This window comes from Myripristis murdjan, chromosome 5, assembly GCF_902150065.1.
Source record: "Myripristis murdjan chromosome 5, fMyrMur1.1, whole genome shotgun sequence".
Lineage (NCBI taxonomy): Eukaryota > Metazoa > Chordata > Actinopteri > Holocentriformes > Holocentridae > Myripristis > Myripristis murdjan.
Genome location: NC_043984.1, coordinates 11,648,519 through 11,675,413, shown reverse-complemented (window position 1 = coordinate 11,675,413; position 26,895 = coordinate 11,648,519). Strand labels below are relative to the sequence as shown.

Sequence of the window (26,895 nt, the reverse complement as noted above, 5' to 3'; positions counted from 1 at the left end):
CTATCAAACTCCAGCACGCAGCGGGGTGGGAGTGGAATGACGGGTGTTGGTGGGATGTTTGGTGTCGTATCATATCATATTCATTCCATACGTTTGAAGTTGAAAGAGGGCGGCTTTAATAATCATGGATACATGTTCTTCAAAGGGAGGCGAGACATGGGGAAGAGGAGTATAGAGTGAATGAGGAACTTCAAAGGCACTTCCACGCCCGGTTACACACAGCAAACACACGCACACCACATAGACGGTGCTGTATTTACATATGAGTGTCTATAAGCAAAACTTTTAGGGGAAAATGACAAATTGATGAAGGAAAATGAGGGGGAGAGGTTGCTCCACGCGCTTCAATGTCTGTCATCTGGTGGAAAAAAAAAAACACACACAAAAATACATAAAAAGAACAAGTACTGAACTCGTCCACTATCAACATGACGTTTGAACGTCATGAAGTGGAGCACTGATTCAAGAGACGTGTCCGACATACGAGTTCAGCAGCTGCTCATGTGTGTCATGCTGCCCACATGATGGCTACTGTTTCTCATGAAAACAAGCTGCTTCTGGTTTGTCGGCTCAACTGGTTGTTTGACTCCTGTCTTCTGCTCAAATAAAATGACTGTAGGCGGTGTGATAGTCTGAGGTGAGGTGCTACGTCATAGATAAGGGATTCAGATCTGTGAAATATCATGGTGTGAACACAGATCTGCCTTGAAATTTTGCTCAATATTACTAAATAATTAACTAAAAAAAAGTGTTAAAAAAAAGTGTTTATAAGTTTGACTATATCAGACTTTTTACATTTAACACTTTCGCACTCAACAGTTTCTGTGTGTATTATCAAGCTTAACATGTGGCAGCCCCAACAGGCTTGATAACCAGTGCTTTAGGAGAATGCATTTTCTCGATTTTAGTAATCTTTTCAAAACATTTGGCCTGAAAGCAGTGCTCCACGCTCGGTGTGCCTGTTGACCATTTCTACGAAGACGGCCATGTGACGGAGCGCTCACTTTGTTCGTGGATGTACAATCGTAACTACTAGCGCTGATGTCTCTCTCTCCGTATGAGACACATGCCTCAAGCCAAAACAGCCTTTCATCCTCCCAAAGCTATGCATTATTGATGACTAGACCAGAGAGAGGCACTGAAACACACACTGTGTTTCCCTGTGTGATGGTTGGCTCCCTGTGTCAATGTGTGTGTATTCATATGTGTGTGTTTGTGTGTGTGTGTGTGTGTGTGTGTGTGCACGTTAACGTGTGTATGTATCTAAACAGGTGGGCTGACGTCTTTCCTCCTTGGAAAGTGTGAAAGTGATTAGCTATGTAAATTTTCAGAGAGCCAATCACATCGCTGGATGATGAAAGTCAAGCAGCCATTGGCTCATCCTTGCTACCAACATCATGACAACAACCTTTGTGACCAATAACCATTTCCAGTGTCTCCAGTATTTTTTTTTAATGTTTCTTGTTATACATAACATTTCAAATGTGGGATATGCCATCATTTCAAGCCTTTGCTGATGCAATAGTCCTGTTTACAATGAACCCTGTAGCCTTCATCGACACATAACAAACTTCCACACAAAACTGAAGACAGTTAACTTGTTTAACATTCAAGCTCTCATTCCACCATTTGAATAATAACAGCTCCAGACAGACCAGTGTCTTTGCTTGCCAGTTAGGCAAAGCACAGGATGGCGCAAGGGGTTTAAACAGTTTTGGGGGTGGGGGAAATCCATACATCCTACTGTCAATTAGTCTGTGTATTTCAGAAAAGTAAGGCAAAAACATACACATGAAACTGATCTATAATGTTTATTTTGTAATAATAAGTGGAATCTACCAGCCTCCTAGCAACAGAATGATAATTCGGCATTTCATGAGATACACCATGAGATGAATCCATCGTACCAAGTCATTCAGTGTAGTGTTGAGTCTTAAAATCTTATTTTTCAACAAGTGGGATTAAATAATTTTACTTAAAAATTTAAATCAGCAATTTTCTTTAATCAAGAGACATTAGTCCAAAGTGATAATTTGCATTATTTCTTTTATTATCTTTTATTTATTTCTTTATTATTTCTTTAAAATAAAAAAAATAAATAAAAAAAAAGTGAAACTGCCCAAGAAGCAAGTGAGAGAAAGTTTTCATATGAAAAGCAATTTTTAACTTGTTTTAAGGGGAAAAGATTTTAAGACTAAGTAGGAGAATATACACATCATTAGGATATTTTTTTGCTAGGTATTTATTTTTGCCTGGAATATCCAAAGTTATTTAACACATTGTTTGATTGTGGTGATTACCAAACAAACATTTACATGCACTGGATGTCAGCAGTATAGTTTCACAATTTGTCATCATCTCACCTGGTATAAATGTACATAAACAGCAATGCTTTTATGCTCATAAAGGGTGATCTTGACCCAAATATGATCTATTTTGTGGTTACACATAAGATTTAACTGCTCGGACATCTTAGTGTTATTGCAAATATTCACATGGTGATCATAATAAATGATTTCAAACAAAAATCTATTCATGTTTCACCTAAATCTTACACTACTCCCCAACCAAACATAATAAACATAACAAAATTTTGAAAATGTCACATTCAAGCCAATAATTATGTTTCAAATTACAAATAGAAAAAATTTCAATAAAATAAATAAATAAATAAATAAAAAAACTCCCACTGGTTGGGCTGGTGGGTTGTTGCTGAGCCCGTGGGAATGTGCGGTACATTGATGTTTCTAATGAAGAGCGCTGAGCTCCATTGATCCACCAGGGATGAGAGTGAGCTGTCAAAAGCGATCAGGCAAGTCAAAGACCCACTTTCAGCCGTGTGCAGCAGAAGTGAGCACGATACTGCTGGGGCAGAGAGAGGAGCAGCAAAACCTCCCAAGGAAAACACTACAGAAGAGGCACACACAGGCAGAGCTTTGATGCTTTCTGAGAAGTTAAAAGGGTTACTTGTGCATTAAAATAACATTACACACATAGCAATAATTAGGATTTGTCAGATATTAAAGGGGTATTTCACCTATAGCACACTCTGCTCTATTTTGTTCCTGTATTTGCTGCAACTGATTCTTAAGAAATAATTTTCATATCTTTCCCTGTTGTACCTTCGCTTCATTATATATTAAACATTTGTAATCCTTGTATTATAAAAAGCTTCAGAGCTGTTTGACAGTATTTCATTGTCATGTCATTTTTTGAAGAGTAAAAGCAGACTGTCTATATAGCTGTACCTATGCAACACAACCTGGGAAATGTGTAAACAGTAGTAACACAGATGTAAAAAGCAAATGCACTTGTAACATTGTCACTTCCAGGTGAAAGCCTGACATTTCTTAAGCGTCAGCTAAAAAAAAAAAAAAAAAAAAAACGCGGGTTTTTAGCATGACCATCAGTTTTTGCAAGCAGGTTTTGCAAGTGTGTCCTAAGCCCACGGGTCAAAGAATTTTTCTCAACCTACTGAGAAATGTGTAATCCTCGATTTGAAGTTAAAATAGAAACATTGCCACAACAAGACTTGTGAGGTCTTTACATGACAACAGTAAGATACTGCAGAAAGAGTTACAGTAAAAGGGTCTCGTCAACAGATTTTGAATAGAGTAGCCGTGTGAAAACTGGAGCAACTTCATGGTTGTAACACTGGAAATTATTTTCATATGGCCTCCAGGACACTGGCTTTGTTTTGACTGGAGTACCAGCTTTTGAATCAACCAATCACAGGTCATGCTGTGTCATGCTAGTGACATTCAAGCGTGATGAGCATATTGAACACCAATTGCTTATTTTTACATTTGTCTTATTTGACAACCAATTATTGATAGGGAACAATTACTGAACCCAGTTGGCAAATATCAATAAGTAAGTGAGTAAGTAAGCAAGGTTGCAAGTGAGTAAGTAAGTAATTAAGAAAGTAAATAAGTACGGAAGTAATTATGGAAGTAAGTACATAAGTAAGTAAGTAAGTAAATAAATCTTACTAGGCCTACAGGGGGCCCTGTCTTACTAGAGGAAGCTCAATATATGCTCTAGTAAAACATCATTTAATTGATATAAAGTTTATAAGTCATGAAAAATTGAGATTACCCTCAGTATATCAATATTACTATAAAAGAACAGGTAAACCAAATGCTGTGAAACCGTTTGTCAGGATGTGGGTGCGTATGATGGTTTTGAAGGACAAGTACTCAAACTGCATGCACTGACAAGCAGTGTAGCAGCTGTGTGTTGGTCTTCACAGCACAAACACTGTAAGCACGGAGAAGACAGACAGCGCTTGGCTGCACTTTGTGGTCTTGTGTGTTCTCAGTCCGCCAAGAAGGTCACTGCTTCCGACACTTGCATTGACAGTGTACATGCAAGCACACCCACAAGCACTGACTGACAGACTGTCTCTCTCTCTCTCTCTCTCTCTCTCTCTCTCTCTCTCTCTCTCTCTCTCTCTCTCTCTCTCTCTCTCTCTCTCTCTCTCTTTCACGCACACACACACACACACACACACACACACAATCACAGAGCAATTCCCCAGATTGCCCAAATATCCCAAAGCAGAGGACTAATCCTACTCATAACATGCACAACATTGCACTATGGAAATCTCTTGTGTCAATCTCTTCTTGACACTACAACCACAACAGCACTCTATGCCTCTCACTAGTAATCACAGCCAACTTGTAACCCTCTTGCTAATACTGTACATGGTACGGGGCACTTTTAATCAGCAAAGTTGCAACTGTGGAGTAATCTTTCAAGCCTGCATAGCATTTATGAGTGAGCACCGGCTGGCTGTGGGGAAGGGGAGCAAATCTCCTGCTCTGCATGGACTTAACCAAGATTATGAAACAGTAAAAATTCAGTGCCTCAAACTGTTTCCACCACACCCCTGGCTTGACCATTCATGCACTTGTATGCTTTAGGTATAGTCAAAGTAGTATGCAAATTAAAAGATGCAAATATCTCAGAGCTTTCTGTCACTGGTAAAGCTTTGCAGTTTAACCAATGACCAGTTATTATCAACCTGTCATTTACAAATAGTGAAACAGCGATGAGAAAAGATGAGAGGAAACTTTTGGGGGGTCAACACCACAGTGGTGCTGAATGTAGGGCAGCGCATCGTCACCTGAGGAATGAGGCACGTGAACTGAGAATAAGACAGTGAAGAAGACGTCAAAGCAATGCTGAAATGCAAAAAGTTATTCTCTCACAGGAAATGATCAAGTGGAAAAAAAATGAGTGAGTTGTTATGTGGCGGAGCTAAGCTGGTCCTTTGTGGCTTTACTGTAATGTTCCAGCTGAGTTTGATGTCTGAGAACAAGTAAAATGTTCGCGTGGTTTGACACTGTGATATGAAATCATTCCTATGTTTGAATGAGTAGCTGTTGCTAAATACTTGAAATGTGTTTGTGATGGATGGATGGCATTCTAACATAATGCTTATTATTGCTGCAGATGCTGTACAATTAAAATTTTTAGTCACAATCAATTTGAGGTTGGACATTCCAACACATACGCAGACATCTGTAAAACTTCAACCTCTGAGTCAAGGTTAAAATCTGCCATAAATGTGTAAAAAAAAAAAATAAATAAATGGAATTTTCTACAATCAAGCACTTTGTACAAAAAAATAGGCTCCATGAATGTGAGGAATGGTTAATTATTTTGTAAAAGTCATATAAGTAAGAGAAAAACAATCTCAAACTACAGATACATCATGACTGACTGAAATTTCACACTGATGGACACTGTGATGAACACTGTGTAGGAAATTGCCATAGTAAGAGAGTGCAAACAGCTTGTTTCCTTAAGTCTGAACGAGAGATGCATGCACTGTGTGATAACGGGCTGCCAGTATGTCAGATAAACAAATCATATAATATATTTTAGGGACTATCCTTCCAACTATAAATGAAAAAAAAAAAAAAAAAAAAAAACTATATAATACTGTAAAGGAATATAATAGCAACATTGAAATGATGCCACAGGGACAAACTCACTGCTGAGCACCACAGACGTAGTACATGTCGCTTTAGGGATATTGCAGCGATTCTTGGTTAACAGCAGAATTTTTTCATGCAGAAAACTGTAGCACCTGAATTAAGTGAATAATTGATCAGAAAGCTCACCTTCATACGTGTGAGACAGAGCGGGTCAGCATCACTTACCTCGCAGCGACGCCGATGACAGCTCAGTTTAGGCTGTGGAGTCAACTGCAGAGAGAGAGAGCAATAGTTGCGCCTTGGTGAGTTTCTCTGGGTTTTGTCATGTGATGCAGCCTCGAGAACTTCACGGACTACTTTACTGGAGACTCCGGCTCTATACAGAAGAAATCCACCATGCACTTTTGCAAATTAACAGTTATGCATCTGCAGTAAGTTGAAGCGCTGGTGAAACCGAGTGGAGCTTTAAGCGGATAAAAAAATAGTGTTGTATGGATTTGTTGGCTTTAGATTGGCTAAAAGCGTGCCATATGATTTTACATGGAACCAACCAGATTACTGGGCAGGTCGCGCCGGGGTGCGCGCACTTAGTTGCAAAATGACGCCCGAAAATTAAAGCGCCAGCTAAAGCGCAAACGTCAGATGCAAACCCCACCCGGCGGCGCTACAACATGAAATAAAACAAGGGTATGCTTCGTTTGTAGCCAGCGACACCCCGGTGAAGTATGTCGGGAAGTGTAGTCCACAGCATCTGACAGCTGCCTTCACTAAACCACACAGACACGGACAAAAAACTACAACTCCGCCATTTGTAATCGATTGAACAGCGCTTGCATCAGCGCGTGGAAACGGCACTCACCGGGAAAGTTGCAGACAGGGTAGTTTTGTCATTTTTAAAGTAAATTATTGTCAGCGTTGAGCCAGGTGTCACCCTTAAACCCGTCTGAAACGTAGCTGAGCAACACACACGGCCCAAATGAAACTGTTCGCAAGTGAAGGCAACCCGCATTGCCTGAAGGCGCTAGCTGCTTTAGAAGTGACTGGAGTACAATGTGACGTTCAATATGTCAACCACGAAGGTAAGAGAGCATGGTTAGCTTAGCCAGACAGTCGCTCAACAAGGTGCTGGTTAATAATTCTGTGTGTTTACGACATTCATGGTGTCACTGACGCTTTTGACTGTGGGTGAGTGTTAGCTAGGATAGCTTGCCACCGTTGAATGACAGGTTATGAGCAAATGACAGCTGCCTCTCCATTTGAATTGAATGACACCATCCCCATATTACCTGTGTGCATAGCAGCTGCACTTGGGAACAAACTAGAAAAGCCCGTCGCTGCCCACCACTGCTTTGTTTGTCTCGTTTCAGTGGCGTTTGGTCTGTATAGCCATTATGCAGCCTTGTCCTTACCATTAAACTGCATACAGGTGTCTCGCTTGACGCCTGCCCATCATCTTATACAGTCTAGTGGAACGACACGGATTTACATGGATAATGCTGCATTGTAAGGGTTAGTGTTAGTATGGAAATGGAGATGGCATAAAGAATGGAGTCAGTTAACATTTACAGGGCATGACATGATCAACCCAAACCACCTAAGACTACTTTCAAACCCATACCGCCTGTCTTGCAGAAATAATTTTCTTTTACCCAAGCTGTAAAGGTGGTAGGAAGTAAGAAAAGGATGATACTGAATGGAGGCTCCCCTCTGTTACCTCCTGTGCCGCTGTGACTGTAGTAAGGGTTGTAAGGGTTCCTACATTTTTATTTTTTTTTTAACCTAACATGTTTCATTCTGGGACCCTGTGTAATGCCCATTTCATGTGCGGACCCACTGTGAATGGACCTTAGTTGAAAATCTGTCATGCAGAGTGGTTTTTATTTAATGTAAGTGGTCTTTGCTGGGCCACAGTCAGCCGTGACCTTCATGACATGCTTGCTTCTGCATCCCAAGGCAGATTATAGGTTTACTCTCACTACAGTTGAGTGATGGGTATTTCCCATCAACACACTGTCCAGTGGAAGGTCATCTGGTGGACCAAGTAATTTGATGCTCGTGAAATTGTAATACACCCCTGCCTTGTAATACAGCTCTTGGGGGTTGAGCTGGTGGTCTGATTGTCTTAAACATATGAGAGAGGCTTCCCTCCCAATCCCAGCTGTGTTCGTCTCCTTGTGCGCTGGATCATAGAGATGGATAACCAGGACCATCTGGCATGAGGCTGTAGTGCATGTTCAGGGTGGGCTGATTGCGCACAAACAAAAACCACATACACATATCCTCTATCACAAGTTGAGACATCAATAAAATATGGATTATTGAAATCCCCTCGTGGTCATCCGCAGTGAATTCTGATTAGTTCAAGATTAAGATACACTCAAATCCTTGATCTTTGCTGTGACCTTTGTGTTCTTTGTAGACCACTGTAGTAGCTTTACTGATAAATATTGAAGCTGGGTATTTGATCTTTTCTACAAAAGGGGATTGGATTTGATACACTGCTAAGAAAAGTCTTGATCGTACGGGATTTACCCTAGGGGCATTTGAAAGGTCTCATGTATCTATTAAGAGTTCTGCTTGACAATATCGGGCTGATTTCAGATCAAATCAGTCTGTGTCCAGGATTGAATTAAAAAAGAAGTAGTAGCAGATGATTCGCCATTTCATTAATAGACACTACCTGCAAGATGTTTTCTATTTTATAGTCTTCATAAACAAACTAGAATCCAGACTGACTAGTTCAGCAAGATGATTCGAAACCACAATCTTTTCACACCCAGTTTTATTTGGCCACATCATTCTGTACATAGGTAAACATACTTTGGCATTGTTTTTTTCAGAGAGAGTGGTGCCCTTCCTCAGCCGTCCAGCCTTGCCAGCCCTGCTCCTGCCCAACGGACTGTACCTTTTCAGCTCCAATGCCATCTGCCGGTTAGTAGACTTGCTTCCTAATTTATGAATGGCAGTGCCAATTCAGCTTGAATGTGCAGGCTCCAAATTGCCTTCTCTATCTGCAACATTGAGTACCTTGCAAATGGAGAGACGAGTGCTGGTAATTCAGGACAGCCCAGCCAGTGGCCAAAATAAGTGTTTCTCAGCTTTAATGGCTATTATGAAATTTTATTTGGCACACCTAATTGTTCATTGTCTACAAAGGGCTGGTAATATGTAGGGTCTATTATTCCTCATGCCAAGGATGTCAGTCGAGACAGTAGATTGTACAGAATTGCACAGAATTTTGTCAGTGAAATGTATAAAAAGTTTGTTTGACAGTGGTTTTTACATTGTGCCATCACAGTAGCATCTGATATCTTACTGCATTTTAACAAACTCTGAGGGCACACCACACCTCACTCTTTAGCTGGAAAATGTCGGTTAGAAATGCCTCGAGCTGTGGCATTGTGGTGCAAGTGGTAGCCTACAATTAGCAGCAGGCACAAGTTAGGGCAAAGTTCTTTTGAAACCAGGTTAACAAGAATAGGCTAAAATTGTTTGACATAATTGCTTTCTGTTTCTCCAATTTCACAAATTAGATACCTGTTTGAAGTGAGTGGACAGGAGAGCAGTGACCTTTGCAGTCAGTGGCTTGAATGGGAGGCTACTGACCTTCAGGTGAGCTCTGCATGAAGATGGACCTTTCAGTCTAATTGCAATTTATAGCAAAATACCAAGCCTGTTTTGGATGTAAATCATGCTTTGGTTCCCAAAAAACAATGCACAGAAAATTATGTGTGGAGATTTTTTTTTTTTAAGTTTGTCTAGAGTTTAAGGAAATTAATTATTTTATTTCAGTTCTGCTTTTTAAATTATTGCATCATCTAAAATGATTCAATCATTCCTAATGAATTTTGTCTCATTTGTGCAGCCTGCAGTGCTGCGGGCTCTGCATGTGGCAGTGCTTCAGGGAAAAGGAGCAGAGGTGTCCAAAGCCCTTCAGGGCCCCCTGAACTACCTGGACCAGAGCTTGAGCAAGAGGACCACGCCATATTTAACTGCAGTATGTCATCCTTCCAAATCCCAACACACATATACACCATTTGTTGCCTATAGCACTTCCTACTTGGTAATTTATAATTGCCAGTATCATTATAGTTGCCATGTATGCATATACACTTAGGCAATACACACACATATGCTCACTTATTCATATATGCATTCATTCAGTCACTTAACTCAGGTTCATTTGGTCTGTTTCATGCATTATCGAGTCAAAAGTTCATAATGCATTTTTGGAAACACTACTGTGCTTAACTAAGCTTCCTCTCTGTGCCACACGGGGCCCCTCTGGCAACGTTTCTTCCTCTTATTTATTTATTTTTTTTTTTCAACTTGTGATGCTGAGCTAGTGATGCATCTTCTAGTTAACAAGATTTATAGGGGGAGGAGGGTCCGTTACAGTGTGTCGCTGTGTGTGGGTGGGTGGGTAGGGGGAGCAGCTCTCTTCTCAGTGGTATTTGCAGCCCCTGTGGCAACAAGGCTGCTGCATCTGTCATATTTTTCATGTGTATAGAAATGTTTTGATGAATCTCTTGGTGATCAGCATGGCTAGGAGAAACCCTGTGAAAAACTAAAGCATATTCCCATTGGTAAACACACACACAGAGGCAGCGTTACACTATGGATAATCCACATTTATTGAAAAAACAGCACGCAGAACAAGCATGCTGGAAAATTTGACAGCAGTCTACCTCTGGAGTGTGTGTTTGTGTTTGTGTGTCTGTGTAAACTCTGGTGGCACAGACAAGGAATAGAGTGGGATGGACGCTTCTCAACACTTCTGGAGGCTTGTGCAACAACAAGTGCATATTTTTTGTGTGATGATAGATGATAAGCGCAATGTGTCATGTTCAGGAGGGGTACGTGCATTAATTGCTGTAAACCCCCCAAATGTTTATGTATTACAAATGATGCTAACTAAACTGCTGTGCTGTGTTTCAGGAAAGTGTTTCGGTTGCTGATGTTGTTCTGTGGTCTGCACTGTACCCTGCTTTATCTGCCTCTTCTCTAGCAGTGGGTGAGTAGTGATGCACTGTAAAATTCTGTTGTGAAAGAGAGTTTTTATGTTACAATTTATCAATTGCCCACTGTTTTTTAATATCTTCTTTTCTCTTTTCCTATCCTTTTCTCTCTTTTACCTTCCTTTGCTTTGCTTTCCTTTTTAACCTCTTCTTTCTCTCATTTTTCTTTTCCATTTCTTGCCTCCCTTTCTCTTTCTTATTGTGACCCTTACCTTCCCATTTGTTCCCCTTCCCCTTTCTCTCCTTTGTAACCCCTGTCCTTACCATTTTCTCTTCTAGATGTGCCTAAGTCGGTGCAGGCCTGGTTTGACCGTGTGGCTGCTATACAGGGCTGCCAGGCTGCTGCTCAGAAGGTGCTGCAGGGAAAAGGCCTGCAGGGCATGAAGAACTACATGCAGAGGCAGCCTGCCCCCCAGAGCAGCCAGTGCCGAGACACTTTGTCACATAACAGCAGCCCCACTGAGGTAGCAGTTGGATTTAACAGGATTGCTTGACTGGAAGCTTTCTGTTTTTAACATAAAGGTGTCTCGGTGGTTACCCGACTGGTGCTTTTGCCAAGGGAAACATGTATACGCTGTGAGGTTTTCAAGGAGAAGATTCCATTGGCTATTTACAGTATATTTGAAGTTTGTCTCGTTATATACCTGCAAAATATACAAATGCATGTATTTTTATACATACGCACACACAGCCCCAGCACACATGCATCTCTTCACATGCATCTCTTGAAAGTGGCCTGTGACATGCAGTCACAATTTTCACACTCGTGTTTAATTTTACCTAGAAAGCTGTCCGTTTTTTTTTTAATAGCCATGTAAGCACACCAGCTCTAGATTGTGCCAACTCTAGGTGCAGTAGGTGATTTTGACCACTAGATGGTGTTGTTAGTACAAACTCTGTAAACACACATTGCACACACATACAGCATAGCATATGTTCTACTCAGTCAGTGTTAGTTGTAAGCCACCATTTGAAAACCAAACATGAATCAAAAAAGTTTGTTTTGTTATGGAAACGGTGGATTTAATTCTCACACGGCCTTCACTGTCTTCATTAAATTTTGTCTGAACCGAGTTTCCTTTCTTGATGTCTCTCTAGTGTGATGAAGGGGAGCGTGTGGTGTCAGAAGAGGAGATGGAGGCAGCTGCTCTCACCTGGAGTAAAGGTTTGGACAGCTGTCCAGTGGCCACAGAGAGGCAGCACCCCATGTAAGCATCCAATAGGTTTACATTGTAGGCATCTAGCAAATGCTCATATCGATAGCAGCTTGCAACAAGTGAGCAGGAATGAGTTCGGTGTGCCATTTAAGAATACTTTGACACATTTATAGACACACTGACTGCTGTAGGCTTTGAACCTCAGGCTTGACATTATGGGGTGCTTTCACTTACCTCAAGGTTAGGAGTCTTATTTGGGGTCAACTTGGTGGCCTACACGTTAGAGAGACCAACCCATAAACAAAAAAGGACATGTTTGATCCCAGCAGCTGTTATCTGTCCTGTCAAATATTCCTTGAAGAAAATATTGACATAGATTCTTACATTCTCATTTGCTGTAAGTTGTTCTGGATAAGAATGCCTGCTAAATACATAAAATAGTATCTAAAAATATTTCCCCATGCTCAGGATTGTGACATTATATGAAGTACATTAATGAGCTTTTTTCCATGTAAGTTCCTTTTGAGCCTTGTTTCCTGTTTTTGAGAAATGCCATAATTGCAAAAGATTTTTTTTTTTTTTTTTTTTTTTTGCTTGAATAAATGTGACCTTAAATAACTTTCACCACCCATGGGTCCTTGAAACTTCTGCAAAGTCTGTTGTGCAGTTTCATGAAAAGCACTGGGAAAATAAGCCTGTTCTCAGGTCCTGAAAAGTTGTTTTGTAGTGTTTTCATCCAACAGCATTAGAGTAGAAAAGCTGCAACAGTGAGGTTGTGTCCTAAGACTTTAACCAAAAGGATGTGGACTCCCAAGATTATGTGTTGACTAGATGGAGCAAGCAGAATAAAAGCCAGGTCTGTGTTTTTCCTATCAGCCTGCCTCAGGAGGGCAAGCGTAACATCCTGCTGACCAGCGCCTTGCCTTACGTCAACAACGTCCCTCACCTGGGCAACATCATTGGCTGTGTCCTCAGCGCTGATGTCTTCTCCAGGTACCAGTTTAAATCTTGTAATCCCTCTAATCTTTTCTCCTTGTTTGGATTTGGTTTGGCTGTTTTCATTTTAATGTCCTGTACGCAGCATGTATGAGCTTACAAAATACTGATAATTCACAAAATCTGATATGGTGTATCCTAATGTGCAAATGAAATGCATAGAACAAAGTACATTTATCTACAGTACATACATGATCTATGCATGTCTGTAATACGTATTTCACACCCATATGAACATTGCAGCCAAAGCTTTCCATCTGATTCCCCCTCACTAATAAAGTTACTTTTATTCTCTTTCATTGCTCTTTTCTTTTCTCTCCCCATATTTTTGGCGTCTCTCTCTTCTGTCTTCATTTCCATGTCCCTTTTTTCCACTTCCAACTTTCTCTTTTTCTCTTCCATTTTCCTTGTCTGTCTTTGACCATCTGCACTGTCATCTTCTCTCTCTCAAACGTCATTCTTCCTCTCCTCTGCCAGATATGGCCGTCTGCGTGGCTGGAACCTGCTTTTCATATGCGGTACAGATGAATATGGCACAGCCACAGAGAACAAGGCCAGAGAGGAAGGCCTAACACCGCAGCAGATCTGTGACAAGTACCATGCCGTCCACGCCAGCATCTACAAGTGGTTCCAGATTGACTTTGACTTTTTCGGCAGAACCACCACCAAGAAACAGACGGAGTAAGTGCACGGACAGAGAGAATCCATACCTTTATGGCAAAAAAGAGAAAGAGAGTTGACTGTTTTGTGAGAGAATAGACAAGCCTTTTCTTTTGAGAATCCAAGGTATATCTGAATTGAGAGGAATGCAGTAATAATAAACTGTACAGTAAGTCAAGGTCAAGAAACAAGTTATAATTCAGTCAACAGCACAGCACAGTGTCAAGTGACTTATTGCTTATACAAAACAGCAGAACTTTGTAATAAGGCTTTAGATGTTCAAGAAATAATTTATTTTGATTGTTGTACTTCAGAAATAATGAAGATATCTAAGAAATCTAATGGAATTGAAGCCTGTCTGTACAGTAGAATACAATATTTTTTTCTGTGGATAAGCAATCAGTTGTTTACATTTTTCTAAGTATTTAAAGATTTGGGGTAATTAATTTTTCCCGGGTTTACCTCAGTGTGCAGCAAAAGAAGGGGAATCCAAGGCATTCTCCTTCAGTAAAGATAAGACTTTAATCCATGGGCTTGTTCATTGAACAAGATTAAAAAGATAAAAAGCCAGATGTATTTTGGCCATTGCTTTTGATAGAGTACAACAGTATCAAACAGCATCATGTTCTTTGAAAAACGAAACAAGCCCATGGATTAGAGACTGCTTTCTTATTGATGAAAAGGGAATTAGATGTCCATTCTAAAATTTTAAATCTACCAGCCCAGCACAAAAGAAGACCTTTAGCATTGTTTTTTCTTTACATTTTACCAAATAAATGAAACTGAGCTTTCATTTTCTTACCTTTGCCATATTTTACCCATATCACTGCTCAGTCATTTATAACAGGAGTGACAGTATGTTTATAAGCCTTGGTCTCAGGGTGAGACGGACATTTTTTCATTATTTTTAAGAACTTACAAAGAATCTCTCCACTTTGTTTTGTGTCATCCATTCAGGATTGCTCAGGACATTTTCTGGCGGCTCCATAAGCGGGATTTCCTAGTGGAGGACACGGTGGAGCAGCTACGCTGTGAGAGCTGCCAGCGCTTCCTGGCTGACCGCTTTGTAGAAGGAATCTGTCCCTTCTGCAACTACCCAGAGGCCCGTGGGGACCAGTGTGACAAGTGTGGGCGGCTCATCAACGCCGTGGAGCTCAGGGTTAGTGTGGATGGGCAGTTTGTACAGATTCAGTGATGATGAAGAGTAAGAGCAATCTCTGATAATTATGAAAAGGATGATAGTGATAGCGACTGCCATACTATTGTCTTTTTTTTTCTTCCTTAGGGACATATTAAAGAAAAAATCCACCCTTAGATACTATTACCCTGTTCAATAACATTAATTTGGGATGTTCAGTGCATTACAAGTGTTATTTTGTTGTAAAGTGTTGTAATTTAGTGATTTTTGGTATAACAATTCTCCCGAAACCTGCCTCATGAACTTACTCTACTCCTAGAATGACTTCTGATATCCCCAACAGATAGCCATGAACTTCCTGCATTCATTCAAAGGTGGTTTGGGCATATAAATATAGCAGGCTAGCAAATTAGTTGATGTGCATTTGGGCATGTCAGTGAAACTATGTGACACTGCTCTTGTTACTCAGATCATAGTACATCTTGTGGCTGCATTGCAGTGTGGTCTATTTAGGCCACTGTTAAAAAAAAAAGTTGGTATCTTTGCCTCCCCTACAATCGAACTTTCTCTCCATTGTATGAAGGCTGAACATCAGTGCAAATTGACAAGCCTAGAAAGAAGCCATTAGCTTTTTAAAACCTGATATTTATCAATGATGTTGTAGATAGGTGAAATATTTTATATATTTCTTTCTCCATTGTAGTTGCTTTGGAAATATGTCAGTGTTACTGTTGAGCAGTTGATCTGCAGCAATAAGATATCCCCACCAAAACAGCAAAATAGGCCTAAAATGCAAGGTGCATTGTCATTAGCTATTTTACTGGACATTTTTAGGGTGGATATTTTTTCCTATTAGGAAATATCAGCTGCAACAGCACAAACTTGCTTGGCCTATCCAGCTTTGATCATTATTGACTGCTGTCCTCTCCAGGAACCCCAGTGCAAAGTCTGCAGGCAGACTCCTGTCATCCGCTCCTCCAAACATCTGTTCTTGGACCTGCCCAAGGTATGCTTTTCACACTGGATTTTCACAGCCTGGTGGGTGCGATGCATAGCATATTTATTTCCCTTTCACTGGGATCAAGAGGTTGTTAGGGTGTTTATTGGGTGTTTTAACTGTTACACATTCTCATGCTCCCTCTCCCTTTCACAGTTGGAGGGTCAGTTGGACGAGTGGCTGGATAAATCAACTGGCTCAGGAGACTGGACTGCCAACGCCAAACAGATCACCCGCTCATGGCTGCGAGACGGACTCAAACCTCGCTGCATCACCAGGGACCTGAAGTGGGGAACACCAGTGCCTCACCCAGACTTTGCAGAGAAGGTCTGTAATTGTTGCTTTAGAATAAAACCTAATTTATTTTTCATGTCACAAAACTTGCTGTTTAGTGCCATTCCTTGTTTTTTTTTTTTTTTAGGTTGTATGTCTACATGCTCTATATTTTCTCCTCTTTTTATTTGATAAAGGATAAAAGCCCAGTGACCACTATGAATGATTATGCTGTTAATTCACTGTTGAAGAATATTTTATACCAGAATGTGGTGCTTGGTGTTATGCTTGCATGCTCGCGTTAAGCAACGCAAACAGAAAACAGACTTACACTGTACTGGAGTACTTTCCACTTCTGGTTTGTCTTAACCATTTTTGAAATTTCTGTTAGTGTGCATCTGTTGAACTCAGCTTTGCTTCTAGTAGTGAATTGTGCTAATTGCTTCTCAGCCAAAGAATATTGTAGGTTTACTAACTGAATGTTAAAACAAAAAGAAAAACTGTTTTCAAGTGGATAGGGTCTTAAATAAAAACAGCCCTGTGACTCAGTTGGTGGAGCACACACCATGTACCATTAAGATTGAGTCCTCATCCCAGCAGCCCGGGTTTGATTCAGGGGCAGGTCCTTTGCTGCATATCATTATCCTTCACTCTGCTCTGTCTTTCCTGTCTTTTACCACTGTGCAAATCTAATAAAGGAGAAATGACCCTAAAATAATCATAGAAAACACAATAAAAACAAATCAGCCAGCCCTCATCATTGGTCTGATTTAACACTAACCCATTCTCAGTGTAGCATGGTAACATATGTCAGCTGTTTGCCCGTGGCACACACATTGATCATGCTCAACAGGGAGTACACATGAGCTCCAGCTCATTCTGCCCTTATCAAAGATGTGATGCAGTATCTTCAGCTGCATAAAAAATAAATTCTTTCTGAGTGTAATGACAAGTGTTAATCCTCAAACAATATGTAAAGTACTTTGTTTTCTTGTCTCAGTTAAATGAAAAAGTGGCCCTACTCTAATAGTCATTGACATGATCAAATTTTTGTTTTCTTTTGCACATAGTGCATTCTGGGGAATTTTTGAAATTATGTTCCCCCAATAGCTGTCCTTTTTTCAGTTTCATTCAGTTCATCCAGACTTAATTTGTCTTAATACACAGAACTGTAAAAAAAATACAGTTCTACTTTATGTAATGAATAGCAATCAGGCTGAAAAAAGATGGCCATCATCACACACAATTATCGTGTTTCCTCTGCAGGTGTTCTATGTGTGGTTTGATGCTCCTATCGGCTACCTGTCCATCACTGCCAACTACACAGACCAATGGGAGAAGTGGTGGAAGAATCCTCAGCAGGTACTCTCTCCCTCACCTCCCGCATTGGGAGAGTTTATTTCACGAGCCAACCATTTAATTTGCCTTCTGTACAACACAGAATGTTTTTTTTAATTGCTTTTTCACCGCTTATTTACAAAAAATTAATGTGGGGGGGAAAAAAGCAAAAAATGAAATATATATTGAAATCAATCTGTTATCAATATGTGCAAAGTACATCACAGACATGCTAATACTGATCTAGCTCTGAATTTCTGGGCAAGTAGAGTTGCAGTCAAGAAGAACAGAAAAGACAACAAAAAAGAGAAGGGACTTCCATCTGCGCATTGTCTAGCTGTTCTATACCCATAACCAAATAATGTTCATTGATTGATGACACAATTCAACAATAAGCAAAAACAGCTGAGGCAGGTAATCTTTTTTTAGGTATCTCTCCACCCAGTGTGTGAAAGCTGCATTTGGAATATTTAAAAACACCCAATTATTCATTTAGATGTGGATTTTACAAAAATGCAGTCATTAAAAACACTTCAAACCCTGTGGATAAAAGACCACTTCTAAAATTTGTTCTCACAGCTTAGCTTTCTTCTCTCTCTGACTCATCTTGTCTCTATCTAAAACCCCAGGATGGAGTCACTGTTTTGTGTGTGTGTGTGTGTGTGTGTGTGTGTGTGTGTGTGTGTGTGAGAGAGAGAGAGAATGTAAGTGTGTGTGTGTGTGTGTGTGTGTGTGTGTGTGTGAGAGAATGTAAGTGTGTGTGTTGGCCTATATTCACATAGCAGATAGAGAGCGATAGATAGGGGGCTGAGGAGAGCTGATAAGTCCTCTTTGAACTGGATGATCTCATGATGATCTAATATGATGTCATCCTCACCTTGCGGTTCTGTGTATGTGCCACTAGGTGGAGCTATATAACTTCATGGCTAAGGACAATGTGCCGTTCCACAGTGTGGTGTTCCCCTGCTCCCTACTGGGAGCTCAGGACAACTACACCCTGGTCAACCACCTCGTTGCCACTGGTAAGAATTTTTTCTCGACTTACTGGTACAAAGACTGATTCCCAGAAATTTCTGCCTATACACTGATTGATTAATTGACTGTTTCAGTAATTGATTCATTACTTGACTGGTTGATTGTGGGGTGTTTGGCAGATTTTCAGAAGGTTGTAAAAGCACTTAGTTGGTATGTGCAACTTTAAACTAAATATTATATATCTATATCTATATATATGTGTGTGTGTGTGTGTGTGTGTGTGTGTGTGTGTGTGTGTGTATGTGTATGTGTATATAGATATATATATAGATATACATATATACAGATATATATGTAAATACACATTGATTGATTAATTGACATTGATTGATTAATATATATATATATATCTGTGTGTGTGTGTGTGTGTGTGTATGTATATATGTATGTATGTATATGTGTGTGTGTGTGTGTGTGTGTATATGTATACATATACATACATACACACATATATATACATACATACATCCATCCATACATCCATACATATATACATACACACACATATACATATACATATACATATACATACATACATATAAATAGATAGATATGATGTGTTTGGCTCCATGGAAATAGGACCAGATGCATCCAATTTAACCAAAACTTTTTCATTTATTACAGACTCAGACATCATCATTGATCACATTCAAATAAGGCAGGAAATACTTTGGGGCATTTGGACATTGCTAACAGTAATTTTGTGCTACACTTCTGCCATGTCCTCCCACAGAATATCTGAATTACGAGGACACAAAGTTCTCCAAGAGCCGTGGTGTGGGTGTGTTTGGAGACATGGCCCAGGACACAGGCATCCCCTCCGATGTGTGGCGGTTCTACCTGCTGTACCTGCGTCCAGAGGGCCAGGATTCAGCTTTCTCCTGGGCTGACATGGCTCTGAAGAACAACTCTGAGCTGCTCAATAACCTGGGCAACTTCATCAACAGGTTGGTAGGATTTGCAGGATTTAGGATTTACAAGGAATGCTTACCCTTTATCTGCAGTCACCAGGTAATATAAAGCACTCCCTTCATAATAATAGAAAAGTACCCTGCATGTTTAGAGCTGCAGAATACATAGATACTCTACCTATAAGTTTGTCAGGCAGTCATTTTGGTGCTTCAGCTCACCTGCTATGGCGGAGGGAAGCTTTCATGCAGGGATTTGGGGTTCAGGGCCTAGTGTTGGCAAATAATTCAGAGTTTGCTCTCAGTAGAGCAAAGAGCAAAAGAGAGGTATTTTTCCACCATGATTAAGAAAAGTAATGCCCTGCAGCTAAATGAATACTTCAGTTTGGTAAAACTGGTTAATGTTGCACACAGTTATGAATAGGTCTAAATAGCAGATAACTAGACCATACTCACAAATATTGTTATTAGTGCCTGAACATCTACACAAGTATAGGGCTTATTTAGGCTACCACTTGTCACCACAGCCCCCTACAAAGTAACCTGCACCAATTTTAGTACATATGTCTCATTGTTGCTGTTGTTGTTGCTGATTTTCTTCATTTCATTTAACCATTTTGATGAGTGAGTTCATGGATTTTTTTTTTTTTTTTTTGAGACGGTCCTAAACAAGTTCAAGGTTATTTAAAGCTCAATATCACTGTTTATAGTCTCAAAGGGCTTTACACGCCCACAAGTTTGCAACAAATAGGGCGACACCCCCTGACGTCATTCTCATAGCGGGCAGGCAGTAAATCAGATTATTTGCTAGGGCTTGGCGATATATCAGTATTATGCCATATTGTGATATGAGAGTAGATATGAATATCAGAATATGCTGATACGGAATAAATGTTGTCTTTTACTGATTTTTAAAGGCCACATCACAGTAAAGGTATGCAATTTTTGAACTTGCCTGTCCTAGCTGTTTTACTGGTTGACCATCATATCCACATCACTACTGATTGTTGATTTAAACTCTACTGTGTGTAAAAATCTTATGAAAGCACTAGACATTGTGATAATACCCTGCAGTATTGGCACAATGTCAATATTGAGGTATTTGGTCAAAGACATCAGGATATTTGAATTTGCCCTGCTATCTTGATTTGGGTTATTCAATTTACTTCTTGTCAGGGACCATAAACAAACACAAACAACACAAAATACAGCAAACTGTGCATCTTAACAGATGGACCAAGCACCTATTGACACACACACAAGCATGTAAACACATAGATGCTTGAGCAATATAGAGCCAGGGTAGCAGCAGCATCCCCATTTTTATTACTTTTCAGTCAGAAGAAATTCAGAGGAAATTAATTACGTAAACCCAGCTTAATAAAATATCAGGCAGCTTTCATTCTCTCTTCATCGTTGTTGTGGTTATCAGAGCTCCCATTCACACTGAAGTGTCCAAGTGACAGCAGTCTCGTGCGAGCTCGCATGAGCATAGAAGTGAGTGAGTAGACACGAGCACGTCTCAGCAGCTGCTGTCTCTGTGGTAACTGTTGCTGTGGACAGTCAGCCTAGAGATGGAGCCATCGAAAGACGACTGCAGTCAGTGTATGGGAACACTAGAGCTTTTCCCCCCGATATGTTATCGCACAAAACCGTGTCATAAATCACAGTAAACTGCAGACTCAAAGGCCAGAAGTGTCACATGCCCTGAATTTGCTCGGGCACACACCCATACCTGCCAGCTCGTTTTCCCCGGGTTTCTACCGTGTTTCAAGGCCATCTGCCGGCGCCCTCCCGTTTTGTTGTTTCTCCCGGGAAACTCCCGTAATTTGCATGATGATATGAATATGATGCAACGTGTTATGGGGGATGTGAACAAACGGAGCTGGTTTGGGACTTCTGAGATAAAAGGTAGAAAAGCTATTTAAATTAATTGGTAAATATTATGCAACAAATATTTTTGAAAAAAATTAAATTGTGAAAATAATAGGGGAGATGTAAGACATGTCACAGTTGGTTTGACACTTGAGTTATGAGACATGAAGATACCATTTTTTGAAAGGCTCGTATCCAGCTGAATATGAGAAGTCCAGCATTTACTTTTTTTCTGGTTTAGCACCGAGTTGCTCGCTACTATTACAGCCACAGTGGAAAATGTGTCTTATTCTACATAGAAGGGGTACCTTATGAAGACATACCTGTAGAAAACAGATGATGAGTGAACAGAGACCTAAATTAACTTCATGTATTTCAAAGAGGGATCTCTCTCATCCTGACTAGCATATTAAATAGTTATATTACATTATCTTGATGTATCTTTTTGTCTTACAGTTTTGACTTTCATGTAAAAATACATGCAAATGAACAGCATTTTGCACTTTATTTTATGTAGTGTATTATGTCCTCCATAATAACAACAACAACACTTTTCCCATTATATTAAATTAGTACAAGGTGTACTTTCTATGGTGATACCTATCCAGACTTATGGCTCATGGCTCCCAGACTACATGCACTAACATTCACTATCCAGAACAAACCAGTCAACCCTCTGAAACAAACAAACAAACAAAACAAAATCATTTGCCACCTCACTTCTACATAAAATCAGGTGCACACACACACACACACACACACACACACACACACACACACACACACACACACATTACATAGAAATAATCACAGAACACAATACAAAATATTATGTACGTATGTCCAAAGTTATTCCATTCTTTAATGGCTTTAAAAGAAAAAGCAAATTGTGCAAAGGTGGATCCTTGTTTAGAGATGCTATTTTCTCTCCTTGAAGCTCAGCTCGTCCTCAAGTTGCATGTTTTACACATAAGTGTTATTTTCAAGATTGCTGTACTCTACAAAAGTCCAGAGCAATAACTATTACAACAGGTTCACCCCAATTTTCTAAATTTGTTTGGGATGGCGTAATTTAGTCCCAATTACACTGCCTCAGATGGTTTTTAAAAGATCACGGTTAAATCCTGCATCAAAGATTTTTCTCAGCGGCATTTTTTCACATTACCTTGATCTTGGTCTGGGGCAGCAACGTTGTTGCTTAATTGGTTCAAAAATATCTTGTAGATTGCATCCAGCCTAAGGTGTTGGAGGTGTAAAGTACTCGGCTTTAGAAAAGGAACTCTGTCCTTGCCTGGATCCAGGCCCGAATCACTAGATCATTATCTACACCCAATCTCTCAACACTTTTCAAATTTATAGGTTATTCAGGGTTCTGGCGTTTCTTTAATCCAAGGGATCAGCCGGCTGCATTTAAATCCAAACATTTTGTTGGTCCTTTCAGAAACAGTCGACTGGACAAACTCATATAGGTAAAACAGAACTTGATATTCTCCAACAGCAAATCGTATTTGATCAGGGAAGATTCAGTCTCTTCATTTCAATATGAAACATTTCACACGTCACACAGATCAGTGTAAATTGGACATATAGTTCAGAGGATTTGGGTTTTACAGACCTTCCTCAGTGGCTGAACATATAGAAATGTAGAATAGTTTGTTGCATCAGACATGAGAATAGTTTTCTGAATTCAAATATCTTCCTGATGAACACACGAAACACTTTTGACAAATGACTTGAAGTCCCAGACTCAGCTACAGTTTAGAGGCATTGAAGAAGCTCCTACTATAAAGGAGCTCACGATGTGTCTCTCAGTTGTAGCTGCAGTGTGTGGTTTTGTGCTTTGTCTGCACTGTGTCTGCACTTTTGCACTTGGCCTCACACAGCCTGTGTTGAACAGTGACACGTTGATAAAAACTTTGCTATCTGTTCACTGTAAGGAGACTCATGGCGGTATACTGTTGTGTTAGTTTATGCTGGCAGGGTATTGCATTACATCTGGCAACAAAATCTATAATTTATGAACAATTAGCAAGTCAAGTAACAAGCCCTTCCCTCTCTTTGCCCTCACTTTCCCTCCCTCTATCTGGCTGTCTTTCCCTATTCATTCCCCTATTTTTTCTCTAACACCCGTTTCTCTCTGTCCTTCCCCTGCTTTTTATTACCTCTCTCCCCCTTCCTCCATCTTCCAGAGCTGGGATGTTTGTCAGTAAGTTCTTTGACGGCTGTGTTCCTGTGATGGAGCTACAACAGGAAGACAAGAGGCTTCTGGCTCAGGTGGGCTGGGAGCTGCGCCAGTACATCCAGCTCATGGACAAAGTCAAGTAAGAACACTCAAGTCACGCGCTTGTCAAAAGCAGCGCTGAAGGATGCCGCGATTTAGACTGAAATGATATTCATTCATTCATTTCTCAAGAGACACCGAAAAGTTTTTTTTTTTTTTAATCTATCAATATAATTCAATTTGTAAAAATAATTGAAACACGTACAGAAACTCACTATACATTTTCTGTTTAGTTTTATTACAAGTGCTAAATTAATAATTAATCGAACTGAATTTCATGTGGACACTGCAGGTAAAACATAGGAGTTGATAATCAGAAAACCTTAAATGAACTGGTCCTGAAGTTGTGATCTTTTGTGGGTTGTGGTGCCATTACTTCCTCAAATTTTGGCTTCTATTATACCGCTGTCAGTTTCACACCATCGACGTGTTTTCTTTGAAATATTCTGCCAGAATCCGCGATGCTCTGAAACACATCCTGAACATCTCTCGTCATGGCAACCAGTACATTCAGGTTAACGAACCCTGGAAGAATATCAAAGGAGGCGACTCAGAAAGGTGAGTTGACCTTGTTCAACTCAACATAATCTGTATCTTTGTAATTCTGTATAAAGGGTGTGGATTTGCGAGTGTTACAGTTTGTGAACTGTTGCACAAATGTGTGCGCAATTCTCTCTCTCTTTTTTTTTTTTTTTTTGTCAAAACGCACAGAGGCCGACCACTCATCTTTTGCAATACGGAGAAATATTAACAATCATGAATGAATACTCTGATTGTAGTTAATGCTGAAAACAAGCAAAGATAATTTTGATTTAACAAAGACTGACTTGAGATTTAAATAATCAAATTTGTAGGAAATATTAAGATTATTAAGTTCATAGAAAAGAAATACGGATTTTGCTGAATCGACGAGTGATCATGAAAATATACTTGCTTGTCTAAATTAACATTTTCAAAAAATTGCATTCACGATGTAACTGACTGACGCTTCTCTGTTATTTTCCGTTCCTCATCAGGCAGCGTGCGAGCACAGTAACCGGTTTGTCCGTGAACATTGCGTGCTTGCTGTCCGTGATGTTACAGCCGTACATGCCGGCGGTCAGCCAAACCATCAGGAAGCAGCTCAACGCGCCCGAGTCATGTATCAACACCATGTTGCAAGGCACTGGCACCTTTGTATGTGCCCTGACTGCTGGCCACCGCATCGGCACGGTAATTACACCCTCAAAAGACACACGCAGACTGCGCTTGTGGTACCTGTATCGGCACAACCGGAGAAGGTGTTTGTGAGGCTGAGCCTTGGCACAGCAAGTTTCTCTCAGGCCACTTGTCCCCTAATTATGATGACTTGTGTCTGCTGTACCCTTCTGCAGCAGCCTGACAGGTCTCCAGACAAGGAGCAGCTTGTGTTTTTTCCAGCGCGAAATGATGTGTTCTTGGATAAGCTCATACCATACAAAAACTATTACAGTGCTCCTGTTCCCACAACGTCTGTAACAAAACACAGCGTTTGTCATCAGCGCTCCGTCAAGAGCGGTGGTCATGATTGAGACTTAGCAGATAGTTCTGATTCACGATTATCTCCTTAACTTGCCTGGTTTTCTTGGTTTAAAGAGGAACATAGAACATCTAGGTTCAATTTCCCAACTGCATTGGCTTAGAGCTTCATAGAGATTCATAGTTACAGGCTTTTGTAAATATTTGTCTGTATATATTTTAATTTTAACCTTTATTCCCTGTGCCATCCTGCTCTGTCCCCAGGTCAGTCCATTGTTCCAGAAACTGGAGGCGGACCAGATCGAGGCTTTGAAGAAGAGATTTGGTGGACAGCAGGTATTTGACGTTCATGAAGCTTAATGGTCCGTGCATGAGCTCGGTCAGGTCTTGTACAAATATAGGTTGACTATTTATGAATAATGTAAAAAAAAAAAAAAAAAAAAAACGCATATCGTGAAGCATAACCGCTCTGCAGCTTCAGTCAAACTGTTGACATGAATAAGAATGTGTACTTAATTGAAGTACCTGTCTGCGAAAGTAATCATGAAAACACTCAATATTTAAATTGCACATAAAGCATTCATCTCAAAGATAAGAATGACAGATTTTTTTAAGTCCGACATTTCAGTGTCTAAATCTTCTCCTCAATCTCTCCTGCCTGCAGCCTGAGGATGAACCACCTAAAAAGAAGGTATTCCAGGCTGTGTGTATGTGTAGAGTCCACCATAGCGCTGTTGATGTTCATTTTCACTCGTCTGCACGAACAGCTCATCTAACATCCTGTTTGTGTATTTGAATTTTACTCATTCTGTGTCCGGTGTGATTCATTCTGTCCATTCATACCGCCATGACTCATGAAATCTCGTCAGCGTTGAGTGATGAGTGATATTGTGTGAATTAAGTAATCTCTTCATATAATAACCTTCGTAAACCTCAAAATGGAATATCTCCATCTGTCTATTTCCAGACTCAGGCGACATCTCAGAACACTGCCAGCGCCAAGCCTGCTGCTGCGCCAGCCCCAGTCGCTGTTGCCGAGACGGCGGCGGTGAATGGAGCCGACCCAGAGAGAGCCAGGCAGCTCACACAGGCTGTGGCTGAGCAGGTGAGATGGCTGGCTGATGACAGCGCGGCGTTGATCCTCTGTCAACCTTATTGTTTTATTTTAACGCATTGTGGGATCAATAACCCTCAATAGACCTTTTTATTAGAAGGGCACTCGCAACACTATTAGTCGCATTGTTTTCAAATTCATCCTTTTAATTGCGATACCTTTTTATTGGAAGTCGGATTCTTTTAAATGGATACCAAAGAGGTTGCCGCCCTCTGTAAGGAATGAAAATGATTTCTCAAACAGTCAGATCATGGACACACCACTGTATTGGGCGGTGACACATATAAGCAACTTTAAGCCATATTTGATCAGCTTCACCATTTAACAAAATTTCTAGTTAAGCGTAAACTTCAAATTTATTTTTTAAGTCAAAATTTAACCAAATTATTTTTGATTATTACTATATGCTGATCTGGTGTTTTTAAAGTTTTTTTGAGGTTAACTATTTAAAAAAATTAAGATGTAACAATTTTATCAGCTAGTACATCGATTTTTTGATGCTCAATATCTTTGAACCGCTTTCCACCCTGATAGAGTCCTATACTTCCAAGCTGACGAATGGCCGCCTTCGTTAACAACTTACAATTTGATAAGAAAAACTGTCAACCTCTTTTTTTGTGCAGCTGTGCTTTTGCCAAACACAGATGTACGAGTGTGATA

At 40.2% G+C, this 26,895-nt stretch overlaps 2 protein-coding genes across 6 annotated transcripts in view; one reads left to right on the top strand and one right to left on the bottom strand.

Annotated features, from left to right (window-relative positions):
* The window catches only part of arhgap9 (Rho GTPase activating protein 9), a 42,990-nt gene extending 36,569 nt beyond the window's left edge, over window positions 1-6,421 (bottom strand). For both annotated transcript variants that reach the window (XM_030051715.1, XM_030051716.1), the window contains exon 1: window positions 6,174-6,421. The gene's annotated coding sequence lies outside the window, so the exon portion shown is untranslated. The remainder of the gene's footprint in view (window positions 1-6,173) is intronic.
* Window positions 6,422-6,757: 336 nt separating this feature from the next.
* Window positions 6,758-26,895, top strand: part of mars1 (methionyl-tRNA synthetase 1) — a 30,768-nt gene continuing 10,630 nt past the window's right edge. For 3 of the 4 annotated variants that reach the window (XR_003928226.1, XM_030051207.1, XM_030051206.1), the window contains exons 1-21: window positions 6,758-7,027; window positions 8,789-8,879; window positions 9,482-9,560; window positions 9,814-9,945; window positions 10,887-10,962; window positions 11,246-11,430; window positions 12,065-12,174; window positions 13,000-13,116; window positions 13,597-13,800; window positions 14,737-14,938; window positions 15,849-15,923; window positions 16,071-16,241; window positions 17,454-17,549; window positions 18,430-18,547; window positions 19,294-19,507; window positions 23,533-23,664; window positions 24,078-24,182; window positions 24,641-24,836; window positions 25,386-25,457; window positions 25,786-25,812; window positions 26,089-26,226. Coding sequence is in view for 3 of the 4 variants with exons in the window: in XM_030051207.1 (XP_029907067.1) it covers window positions 6,925-7,027; window positions 8,789-8,879; window positions 9,482-9,560; window positions 9,814-9,945; window positions 10,887-10,962; window positions 11,246-11,430; window positions 12,065-12,174; window positions 13,000-13,116; window positions 13,597-13,800; window positions 14,737-14,938; window positions 15,849-15,923; window positions 16,071-16,241; window positions 17,454-17,549; window positions 18,430-18,547; window positions 19,294-19,507; window positions 23,533-23,664; window positions 24,078-24,182; window positions 24,641-24,836; window positions 25,386-25,457; window positions 25,786-25,812; window positions 26,089-26,226 (2,643 nt within the window). In the remaining variant the exon portion in view is untranslated. The remainder of the gene's footprint in view (window positions 7,028-8,788; window positions 8,880-9,481; window positions 9,561-9,813; window positions 9,946-10,886; window positions 10,963-11,245; window positions 11,431-12,064; window positions 12,175-12,999; window positions 13,117-13,596; window positions 13,801-14,736; window positions 14,939-15,848; window positions 15,924-16,070; window positions 16,242-17,453; window positions 17,550-18,429; window positions 18,548-19,293; window positions 19,508-23,532; window positions 23,665-24,077; window positions 24,183-24,640; window positions 24,837-25,385; window positions 25,458-25,785; window positions 25,813-26,088; window positions 26,227-26,895) is intronic. The other variant, XM_030051208.1, reaches the window with a different exon arrangement.